Source organism: Panthera uncia, chromosome B4 (assembly GCF_023721935.1).
Source record: "Panthera uncia isolate 11264 chromosome B4, Puncia_PCG_1.0, whole genome shotgun sequence".
NCBI lineage: Eukaryota > Metazoa > Chordata > Mammalia > Carnivora > Felidae > Panthera > Panthera uncia.
The window spans coordinates 121,594,441-121,606,699 of record NC_064809.1 but is presented as its reverse complement, the minus strand read 5'-3'; the positions used below and the strand labels follow the sequence as shown (position 1 = coordinate 121,606,699).

Below are 12,259 nucleotides of genomic sequence, written 5' to 3'. Positions count from 1 at the left end.
TTGGGTGGCTCAGTCGGTTAAAGCATCAGACTTCGGCTAAGGTCATGATCTCACGGTTCGTGAGTTAGAGCCCCGCATCAGGCTCTGTGCTGACAGCTCAGAGCCTGGAGCCTGCTTCGGATTCTGTGTCTCCCTCTCTCTCTGCTCATTCCCCGCTCATACTCTGTCTCTTGTCTCTCTCTCTGTCAAAAATAAACATTAAAAAAAAAAAATTTAAAACCACAGTGTTGGCCAAAACATCTTCAGGCTCTGGACACCTCAGCTCTCTTTCCTTAAAAATTAACTAGTGTCGGGGCGCCTGGGTGGCTCTGTTGGTTGAGCGTCCGACTTCAGCTCAGGTCATGATCTCACGGTCCGTGAGTTTGAGCCCCATGTTGGGCTCTGTGCTGACAGCTCAGAGCCTGGAGCCTGCTTCGGCTTCTGTGTCACCCTCTCTCTCTCTGCACCTCCCCCGCTTGCACTCTGTCTCTCTCTCTCTCAAAAATAAACATTAAAAAAAAAATTAGTGTCTGGGGTGCCTGGGTGGCTCAGTCGGCTAAGCGTCCGACTTCAGCTCAGGTCACGATCTCACAGTTCGTGGGTTCGAGCCCCGCGTCGGGCTCTGTGCTGACAGCTCAGAGCCTGGAGCCTGTTTCAGATTCTGTGTCTCCCTCTCTCTCTGACCCTCCCCCGTTCATGCTCTATCTCTCTCTGTCTCAAAAATAAATAAACGTTAAAAAAAAAAAAATTAAAAAAAAAATTAGTGTCTTTGCAAAAATATTGGCCAGGTTGTATATAAATATTAAAATATTTAAAACACATAAAATATATATATTTAAAATATATAAAATACATATCAATTTAAAAATATTAACCCAGGTCATATAGAAGTCTTTATCAGATCATATTCCACTATATCACATTCTTAGTTCTCAGATTTTCTAGCCAGGATATTCAGGTCAGCTAATTGAATAAAAGTACGTCTAGCAAAAGCCTTTAAACAGACACTTTGTGATTCTTCCTCTCTACTCTGGAAAAATGTAGATGATTCGTGCTGATCCTAGGCCACTGGCCAGTATCTTAGGTCAGCCCAATTCTTGGACAGCACAGGTCAATTTTCAGTTTCCTGCCAAACTCCCACTTCTGCTCCAATGCACGCCCGCACTATAAGTATTTTCCCTACATGGTTAAATTTGGATCAACATTTCTCTCTGTCTTTTTTTTATCCTTCTAAAAATCTTTGCTTTATAATTAAAAACAAAAAAAGGTGATTTTTATTTGTGAATATATTCTGCTTTATTTCACATAATACATTGTGATTTCTCATTATAAATTGTATTTCATAAAATGTGAAATATATTTTATTTCACATCATACATTAACTTGTTATTTATGTTAGACTAAAAGAACTATAGATTTAGAGGCTTATAGATCTGGAAGGGACTTAGAAATTGTGATCTTCATCATTTACAAAACAGAGCAATTGAATAGCGTGACATTGTTCTATCAGTATGGGTTTGCTCACTAGAACCGCCAAGGTGTATATTGGAATTTATAGAGAGCAATAAGGAATTTAATAGAGCAATTTGGGCTTACACAAATGGGGGAGAAGGAGAGATCTGTGATGGAAGGGTCGGAGAAATAACCTGAAGCACTGGAGAAGAGGAAGAAAGCTATGGGTGTATTGCAGTGTAGACATCTGGATGCCTACCATATGTCTGACCACCAAGACCTTACAGAAATAGTGGCCTCTGTTTCACTTCTGCCTTCCAAATCTTAGGCAAACTCCTGTCACTGGCAGACTGTAACCTGCAGCTCTAGGGGAGAGGATTTTGAGGAAGGTAGCTTCAGGCTTTAGCAGGAACTGTGGCAATGGTACAAGTGAATCTGGCACAGTAGCATACCTAATCCATAGCACTCATTCATTCTGTGACTCCCCTTTCTTGACCTTTTCCTAGACCTTAGTGTATGTGTGTCTCTACCTCTCCTGATTATCAAGTAATCCTGGAGTCTTCACATCTTCTACTTTTTCATGGAATCATTTTAGATTGCTTCTCATACCTATAGACTTTTTTTCTAAAAGTTACTAAAACTAACACTAATTTCTGTCATGCCTATTTCCTGAATATTAAACCCTAAGCGGATTTCACTCTTTAAACACTACCTCTGCCTCATTACTCACTGGAGGAAAGACTCAGGTTGTTAGAGCTACAAACACAAATTTCATGAATAATGTAGATTTCCAGGCTTAGGAAAGAAATCTGCAAATAAAGGCAGCATGAATAATTATACTGAAAAACTGAGAAATCTTAATATTTGCATTGCTGGGTACTTTGGGACTAGATCCCAGAAGGAGGTTGGAGAATAGAATCTGTTTTCCAAATTGATAGTGGAAACGTTGATGTAGCACTTAATCTTCTGGTCTGAAGCCAGTGAGCTAAACTCTACTGATAAATAACAATCCTTATGTATCTCCTACCTTACCCGTTCACTTAACCTTCCATGACCAAGCAGATGATGAATAATTGAAACCCAACTTGGTATGTTTTTTTTTTTTTTAATAAACATTGTTCACTGCTTTCCAAATGATTGCATTAGAAAAACTCGACAGATTTGGATATACATGTTTTGAGTCCTAAATGGTTGAGAAGTAATGATTTAGCATATAGAGCAATTGAATAATATTTTTTTAGAGGGTATTCTTCCACTTAGCAGAAAGATACATAAATTTTAATAGTGAAATACACAATGAAAATTTATATGTGAACTGAATGAATTTTTTATTGCTAAGAGTTTTAGTCATGGCTCAAATATAAATTATGTACATATAAATGACTTATTTAATCCTGGGTTTTCTGGTCACTAATTCTTCAAATTAGACTAGTTTCATGATGTGGAATAAAATGCTAGCAGCTCAGAATTATGTGATTATTCCTATTGGGCTTCAGTACATAAAATTTGGCATGTTAGGATGACATTTGATGATGTTGTAAACAGTGGGCAAATGGATAGTATTAACTGGCCCGCTAGTTCTTGTGGGCTAGTAGTTAAATTTTAAAAAAGTGTTTTTTTTCCCTAAACGTATTGGGCAAGCTAAATGTGAGATTCAAGGCTGGTAGTGAAATCAGATTTATATTAAGTAAAAATGTGAGTTCATCAGATTTACTAAAGAATTATCTTTGGCTTAAGATTTCATACGCTGCTGAAACAGAGTTGAAAGCATATGATTAGTCAGTGATATGTGAAAGTATCTATCTTAACAGGTAAATATCGGGAAGATGGATTCACCCATTGAAAAGTGGAACCTAATAATTGGCAACTTGGCTTTAAAGCAGGTAAGTGATGCAGATATTTGCCTATGGATCTTGGGTTTATACATCTTGGGTGTTACCTGTAAGAATGGAATAAATATTAGTGCTATAAAAACTACCATTTGATTGTTTCAGGGGGCTTGGGGCACCTGGGTGACTCAGTCGGTTGAGCGTCCGACTTTGGCTCAGGTCATGATCTCACGGTCCGTGAGTTCGAGCCCCGTGTCAGCTGTGCTGACAGCTCAGAGCCTGAAGCCTGCTTCGGATTCTATGTCTCCTCTCTCTCTGCCCCTCCCCCTGTTCATGCTCTGTCTCTCTCTGTCTCAAAAGTAAATAAACATTAAAAACATTTTTTTAATTGTTTCAGGGGGCTCAAAACAATTTAGTACAATGAAAAAGTGATAGAGTAAATGGATACCCATGACTGCTGAAAAGTTTTCTTTCTCTAGAAATTGATCAGGTTCTTCCAAATTTGAAAAACATGAAAATATAAAAATATATATATATGTATATAAAATTTATATATATATATAAATTTTTAATCATAAGTGTGTAAGAGAGCCAGAATTTGAGTACTTGAGTTAATAGCTGTACAAATAAATATTTAGCACGTCATTGCTTAGGTACTTTTTTTTTCTACTTTTTTAAAAGTAAATCTTTTTAAATTAAACTTAACCCTTTTATGTATTATGGTTATATATTTATTTAAACTGAGTTTTTCTTAATCTGTTAATGTTACTCGAGCTCATCTAAATGAACACATTAAATTGTCAGTTACATATACACTAAATCATGGATTATATATGGATTATTTACAGCTCCTTCTGATCTCAGGTGAATGTCTCTTCATCTTCCACTACTTCCTACTATGCCCAAGACACAGGACTGCAGCCTCTAGTAACTCTCCAGCAAGTGGGCTTAGGGAACACTCACTATTTTAATGTTAGCTCAATTAGGACATCACGTTGAGAGGCATGGTTGCAGAAAAGTAATTTCATGTAATGTATTTCAAAGACATAGAAATAAAATGATCTTTGGAATGTGGGCTTAAAAGAAATATTTGTCTCGCTGCTTCTAAGATCACAGGATTCGAAATAAGAAAATCTGTGATTTAATCTGAGCTCTAACGTTAACCAGATGCATAAACTTTGTTAATTTACTTAACTTTTCTGGGCTTCCTGGCCCCCTTCTTTTAAACCATGGTATTGCATTAGAGATGTCTGTGATCTTTTCTAGCTTGAACTTGTAGGAACCTAGGCAGGGTTAATAATCAAAATATTTAACAACAAGTAAGCTACTATAAATTAATATGTAAATTAAAAGTTGAAAGTATATTGCATTTTAGTCTTTTAATATTCTGAACTCTTACTAAGTAAGAGTGGTAGTATAAATTATTCGTCGCATCATTCTCATAACTTCTATCTCAGCTTAATTTTTCCTTCTGTTCTTTGTACCCTTCCCTTGTCATCCTCCTTCCCTGCAGCTGTTGGTCAGGATGGGAGCCAGAGATGGCTCTGGATTCCAGTACATGGACTGGCTTCAGAGAGTCTGTGAGCACCTAGAAATTCTTCTCAAATATTGAGCACAACTGTGTTTTCATAGAGAAGAGAATCTTTACAAAGATTATTTAAATGTCTCTTTAAAAAATAGATAAGGGCTGGGGGAGAACAAGGAATAAATCTATTTTGAGTACTGTGTATCCCAAGACCCAGGATAGCGCGCCTCCTACGTGGTAGATTCTAAATAAGTACTTGCTGGGTGAATGAATTTAAATAACTTGCCACAAGATTAGGTGATATAGCCAAGAGTCAGATTCTTATCATTTGATCATAAAATCCAGTCTCTTACCAGCACTGCCTCTGAAGTCAGACTTCAGTCGTGTGGATTGGGTACACGTTTCAGTTTCAGTCTTAAGGTTGGTATCTTCTTAGATGATCTGTGGATTAGACCGTCAGAGTCACTTTAGGTGCTTCATAAAAACAGATTCCTGGACCCCATTCCATACCCACTGGCACCAGATCGTGGCAGTTCGAGAACTCACTGCCTTAGGGAATATTAAAACCAAAATAGAGTGGCTTCTTCAAAAGGTAATGCGGCTCAGTGACCAGATGCAATCCTTTCTTCTGACTTTTGGTATGCATATTTACATAATGAAGTAAAAACTGGTTTTGAAATGAATAATTCAGTTGGACTTTCTAAAAAATTTTTTTAGGTTCAGGCAACAGTGGTTGGTTTTCTAGCAGCTGTGGCAGCAATTATACTGGGCTGGATTCCAGAGGGGAAATACTATCTTGACCATTCCATACTCTTGTGCTCTAGCAGTGTGGCAACTGCTTTCATTGCATCTCTTCTGCAGGGTAAGTGGCTTTAGAAATGGCTACTGTGCCGTCCTTCACTTTCAAATAATTTATTTTCCATGTCGACTATTTTTATTGAAATTGATACCTGTTCATTGTAAGAACCGCAGAGAAAAAAATTTTATTTTATTTATTTATTTATTTATTTTTTAACGTTTATTTATTTTTGAGACAGAGAGAGACAGAACATGAACGGGGGAGGGTCACAGAGAGAGGGAGACACAGAATCTGAAACAGGCTCTAGGCTCTGAGCTGTCGGCACAGAGCCCGATGCGGGGCTCGAACTCATGGACCGCGAGATCGTGACCTGAGCCGAAGTCGGACACTTAACCGACCAAGCCACCCAGGCGCCCCGAGAAAAAAAATTTTAAGTTTTATTTAAGTCCCAGTTAACATACAGTGTCATATTAGTTTCAGGCGTACAATACAGTGATTCAACACTTCTGTACATTACTCGGTGCTCACCGTGATAAGTGTACTCTTAATGCCCTTCATCTGTTTCCCCCATCCTTCCACCCAACTCCATTCTGGTAACTACCACCTTGTTCCCTGTAGTTAAGAGTCCGTTTCTTGGTTTGTCTTTCTCTCTCTCTTTTCCCTATGCTCTTTTGTTTTATCTCTTAAATTCCACGCGTGAGGGAAATCATACTTTGTCTTTCTCTGACTGACTCATTTAGCTTAGCATTAATACTCTCTAGCTCCATCCATGTTGCTGTGAATGGCAAGATGTCATTCTTTTTTATGGCTGAGTAATATTCCATTGTGTGTGTGTGTGTGTGTGTGTGTGTGTGTGTGTATAAAGCATATATATATTTATATATATAAATATATATATATTTATATATATATAAAACATATATATGGTGTATATATATGTATACCATAATCTTCTTTCTTTATTCCTCAGTTGATTGACACTTTGGTTGTTTCCATAGTTTTGCTATTGTAGATAATGCTTCTAAAACATCAAGGTGCATGTATCCCTTTGAAGGAGGATTTTTGTATTCTTTGGGTAAATACCTAGTAGTGCAGTTGCTGGATCATAGGGTAGTTTTATTTTTAACTTTCTGAGGAACCTCCATACTGTTTTGTAGAGTGGCCACACCAGCCTGCATTCCCACCAAGAGTGCAAGAAGGAGAGAAAATTTATCTACAAACTTTTAAAATATCTTATTTCACAAATACCTATATTTGTTGTATGTAAACCTTAATGTAGAACAGGCTTTCTGAGGTTGTCTCCTGGCCTTAGGTACTCTGGTAGAGTTCCCAAATGAGATCAAGAAAATAGATAATTCATTAGTTTCTATAAATTAAATTAATTGAGAAACTCCTTTCTGGAAGTCATGCAGAGGATTTACTGGCTTGTCATTTGAGTAGCAAGGATTCCAGGAATTCTGAATTTCAAAAGCAGTCCCTCTGTTAAAATTTTTTAAAGTTTCAGATTTCAAAATTTTTTTTTTTACTAATTCTGTGGCAATACAAATATAACTGTATGCTCAGCACAGTATATTACTGGCTTTAGACTTTTAAAAAGCCAGAAAGTTTTAAAAATTAACTACATTTGGAGCACCTGGGTACCTCAGTTGGTTGAACATCCACCTGTTGATTTCAGCTCAGGTCATGATCTCACAGTTTGTGGGATCAAGTCCTGCATCAGGCTCTGAGCTGACAAAATGGAGCCTTCTTGGGCTCTCCCTCTCTCTCCCCCTCTCTCTGCCCCTCCCCCCCAAAATAAATAAACTTAAAAAAAGTTAACTACCTTAAAACTTTTCAGTTGCAGTATCATTCTTTTTATTTATTAAGAACTTAAAAACTGAGAACAAACGGGGTTGATGGGGGGTGGGAGGGAGGGGAGGGTGGGTGATGGGTATTGAGGAGGGCACCTTTTGGGATGAGCACTGGGTATTGTATGGAAACCAATATGACAATAAATTTCATATATTGAAAAAAAATTAAATAAAAGAACTTAACACTAGAGAACTAGCTTATTATGAAATTATAATCATTTTTATTTTACAATTGTCATCTTCTTACCCTTATATCACCAGCAAGGTGAAAAATAGAAAATTCTCACGTCAGGTGATTATAAAACTGTTAAGCTACCTTTTTGGTTAGGTTCTGGGAATTTAGAGAATCTTACTAAGATTAAGACTTGACTTCCAAAATATTTTCAAGCATTTTGTTTTGGTACTTTTATTAAGGGTAGTTTCTTGTCTATATATAGAATTACCAGAATTCAGTGGTGTTAACACTGGCCAAAGTGGGATGAAGTTAAGCTATTGGGAAATTAATTTATGGTTAAAAGAAATTTGGGGCACCTGGGTGGCTCAGTTGGGTTAAGCGTTGGACTTCGGCTCAGGTCGCGATCTCACAGTTTGTGAGTTTGAGCCCCGCAATGAGTTCTCTGCTGTCAGCACACAGACGGCTTCTGATCCTCTGTCCCCATCGCTCTCTGCCCCTTCCCCCCCTCAAAAATAAAGAAACACTAAAAAATAGTCAAAGCATTAGCTTCTTTTACCTTAAGTTCGTTTCTGTTTTCTAATCTTGCTTCATTTAGAAATAATTGTTTAAAAGCTTTCAGTAAAAACTATTGGTATTGCCTAGGATTTTCAAAATCATAAGAATTCAGACTTTTAAAATACATGTGCTTAAAGCTTGTTACTTTGAACAATGTGTGTTCTAATTTTATGATAGTTGGACATTTATATGTAGAGAGAGCAGATACTATTAACCACCTTTTGTAGGTGAGAAAACTGACTCAGGTAAGGTGACTTATCTAATTTCATCAGCTTGTTTGCAGAAAATCAGAATTAAAACCTGTTTCCTGACTCCCAGCTCTTTCTGCTGGCCCATGATGGCAAAATATTTGTTTTTAGCTGAAAAGATATGGATGGCATCCTGTCCTGGGAGAACTTTCCATGTTGATCTTTAAATGTGCTGACTTTGAAAAAAGGATTCTATGTGAGCACATCTTGTTTATTACATAATACATTTTAAAAGCTTTTCTATTGCTTTTTTTTTCTTTTTACAATGATATTATGGGAAAGGTAAGTCTATAGATTGAAAACATCTCCAGAACATAAGAGGTGAGAAATTATTTGAAGCAAGACAGAGATTCTACTTTTAATAATTGTGGCTTTATTGGGGTAGTAGAAAACATGGAACTAGAGTTACTTACAAGCTCTGTGACCTTCAACAAGAATTTAAGCTCTACTCCCAAGACCTCAGTTTTATTATCTATAAAATGAGTAATGCTAGAATAAAATCATTTTGAGTCATTTTCAGTCTAAAAATGCAGTGAGATTCTGTTGGTTTTTTTTTTTTCCCCTATAGCCATTTTTAGGCTTCCATACTGGTTTATGGTTAGCATATAAGTGAACTAATCTTAAATATTCTCTGCACTGCATCCTCTAAATGTTGGCATGAGAAAATCTATACAATTGAGTATGGATGTAAATGTTATCAATCCCCCTCCCCATTTCTATGATTCAAGAAAATAGATATTTAGGAGTATAAGTACACAGTCGTATTTTCATCTTCTGTTCTCTAGTTGGAAGTTCATAGACAGAAACTTTAGTTTTAAAGAATATCCTTTATAAAGACTGCTTTTTGTGTTCTGGTCTCCAGTGTTCAAATTTTAATTACTTCCCTTTTAATACTTCAACGATTTTAAATAATAAAATGAAGCAAGCATTCTGGCTACCACCATGTAGACAAAGCTGTTTTTGTTGGTCTTCTTCCCAATTGCTGTGCATATAAATACGAATCACCTTTTCTTTGATATTTTCATTCCTTATTTGAGGGTTAACATAAAATCTTTGGGTTTGGTACAAATATACATTACATCTAAGACATACATGTTATTAAATTTGAAACTTCAGCTTGAATGTTATTTTACAGTAGCTTTTCAGTTCTCTAAATGTTACACTGAACTTCTCAAATCTTCTATGATCCCTACTTGGAATTTGTTGAAAGGCATTTGCCAGAGCATTAGAGTAAAATGTTTTGTTTGCTTTAGTCAGCTTATCTAAGCAGTCTAACTGGAAATGATGTACTCACTGTTTGTCTAGCTTTTATATTTCAGTATTTAGGGGATTGATTTTCTCTAAATCATAGCATAAAAAGTAATGAGTTTTCTTTCTTCCAGGAATAATAATGGTTGGGGTTATTGTTGGTTCAAAGAAGACTGGCATAAATCCTGATAACGTTGCTACCCCCATTGCTGCTAGTTTTGGGGACCTCATAACTCTTGCCATATTAGCTTGGATAAGTCAGGGTTTGTACTCCTGTCTGGGTAAGTTGACTTGATATTAAATATAATGTGCTATTCAGAGTCTCTTTAAATAAGTAATTGTTGCAACAATGCTGTGAACCCCTGGTGGCCTTCACCTGCAGTAGAACTCTGGTTGAGACTGATTAGAACAATAACTGCCATTTGTTGTATACCTACTATGTGTTGTGGTTCTCATATATTTCTTTTCTCACATTTTTTCCCTCTTTTTCTGGAGTTTAAAACTCTGTAAGATAAGGATTATCATCTCTAATTTCAGATGAGAAAATTGTGGATCGTAGAGGCTATTCACGTTACTCCCTACTGGTAGGAAAGTTGACCACGGGCCTAGTATTCTATGAATTCTGCCCTTTCGCTAAGTGTGTAGACAGTGAGGAGTCAACCCTCAGTATTCTGATATATGCATTGTACTAGTGTCCCAGGGCATAAGGTTAGAACAGTGCTTGAAATTTAGTGATTGTCCCCACCCCCCCATCAGAAACCAACATGGCAATTACTAACAACTAAAAAGTCACCATGAAAATGAGCCTGAATGCTGTGTGAAGTTGGAGACATCTTATATAAGATTCCTGATAATAGTAATAGATTACATATGGAATCTAATGAATCCTTTTAATGCAAATTTGTACTTTGGGATTATTGTTAATGTAAATGAATATGATTTGTGAGCATTGGTTTAGTGCTAAAAGTTGTTTATGGTTTTATTTTTAGATGCCAAATTGAAAAAAGTAAAAGAGAGTAGAAACCCACAGAATTCTACAAGAAAAAAAAAAGATAGTTTATAAGCTGAACCAGAAGCAAACATTTATTCATATATCCTCATATGATCCATGAATTCTATACAGTTTATGGTATAAGTCTAAAGTACCTTTGGTTTGAAGAAGTAAGGATCTCATGTATGTTTTTGAACTCAAGAAAAGACTTTATTTAACCTAACAAAAGTAGGCGTTTTACTACTTTTGGAGATACTAAGGGAAGCTTTGTTTAGTATATAAAATTACCTTAAATTATTTAATGAGTGGCATGAAATTAGTCAATAAAACATGATGTATATGTTCAAGGAAGAGTCTTCTCATTTAGAAGATGACGTGTGTCCACTTGATGTAAGGTAGAAGACAATAAATGATCAATGACCTCCATGTAAGATCTTGTTCCCATAGGTCTTGGGTTTTCATTATTGTGAAATATGCAAGGAATGACGTGTGTGCAAGTGTGCTCAGGGTAATTAATGTTCAATCCTTCTTTCTCCCAGTCAAATAAAGTACAGAAAATGAGTAATGTTATTAAAAGGATAATCTTTAGTTCATATTGTTGGAGTGATAACTGGTCATATTTTTCTCTATTATACAGTTTAGAAATTCATACTGAAGTCAAGGATTGAAACACTAGCTTTGGCTAGTTTTAGAGAACGTGACTTAATGTTCTTCACCTACCTACTCTATTAGACTCCTTCACCTATTCACAGGCAGGTAGCTGGACGACTTGGAGGCCTCACCTCCCCGAAGGAACAGATTAACTGCATTGGGGAAGGAGGCGGTCATCAATAGGCTGGATCCCAAAAGAAAAAGGAGATGAATTAGGCATGGCTAGTGCCCCTTTCCCTAGTCATACCAATTAGACCAGTCTCTCCCACTGTGAGGAGGAGGTAAGAGAAAGGAAAGGGGAAGCACAAGGGGGTAAAGGGTTTCTTAGTATTATTCCATAGGTCTTGCCAAGACCCTTGAGGGTGGGGTGGGGATGGGGCTGGAAGGTTGGTAGTGGTTCTTGGATGGGTTCCCTTATATACACAAAAAGAAAGGTACGTTATTTTCAGACTTGGAAACCTAAATTAACATGAAGTCAGTTGTAACACATTTCCCAGCTGCTGGTATCTCCTCAATCGAAGTCCCAGTAGTAAGAAAATAAGCAAGAGAATGCTATTGAAGAATGTCATAACAAATATTACAATTGTTACAGTGATACAGACTTAACATTATGATATTGCAGAAGATAAATCAACTTTTGGGGAAAGTAATGTGTACTGACTTAAAATAAAGTGTGTGTGTGTTTTTTTAAATCACTCGAGTGATGAACTTCTTACAAAAGACTTAATCATGTGTTACTATCTAAAGCTTTCACTATTTTGAGGGTTGTATGTGATACATTAGTAGTTTAGATGAATAAAAAAAAGGAAAATAGAATGATTTCTATTTTGAGAAGTAATTTTATTGTTAAACATTGCTTAGGCTTTTCTGGGCCTTTACTTGTCTTGTGAAAGTTAGCTCAAAGTAATTCAAGATGAATTAATCAAAATAGGTTCTTTACATTTTACCTGTCACTTA

The 12,259-nt window shown here is 36.4% G+C and overlaps 1 protein-coding gene across 2 annotated transcripts in view; it reads left to right on the top strand.

Annotated features, from left to right (window-relative positions):
• Positions 1 to 12,259, top strand: part of SLC41A2 (solute carrier family 41 member 2) — a 119,041-nt gene that overhangs the window by 49,187 nt on the left and 57,595 nt on the right. For both annotated transcript variants that reach the window (XM_049626223.1, XM_049626222.1), the window contains 3 exons: positions 3,243 to 3,314; positions 5,503 to 5,647; positions 9,795 to 9,941. In XM_049626223.1, coding sequence (XP_049482180.1) covers positions 3,243 to 3,314; positions 5,503 to 5,647; positions 9,795 to 9,941 — 364 coding nt within the window. The remainder of the gene's footprint in view (positions 1 to 3,242; positions 3,315 to 5,502; positions 5,648 to 9,794; positions 9,942 to 12,259) is intronic.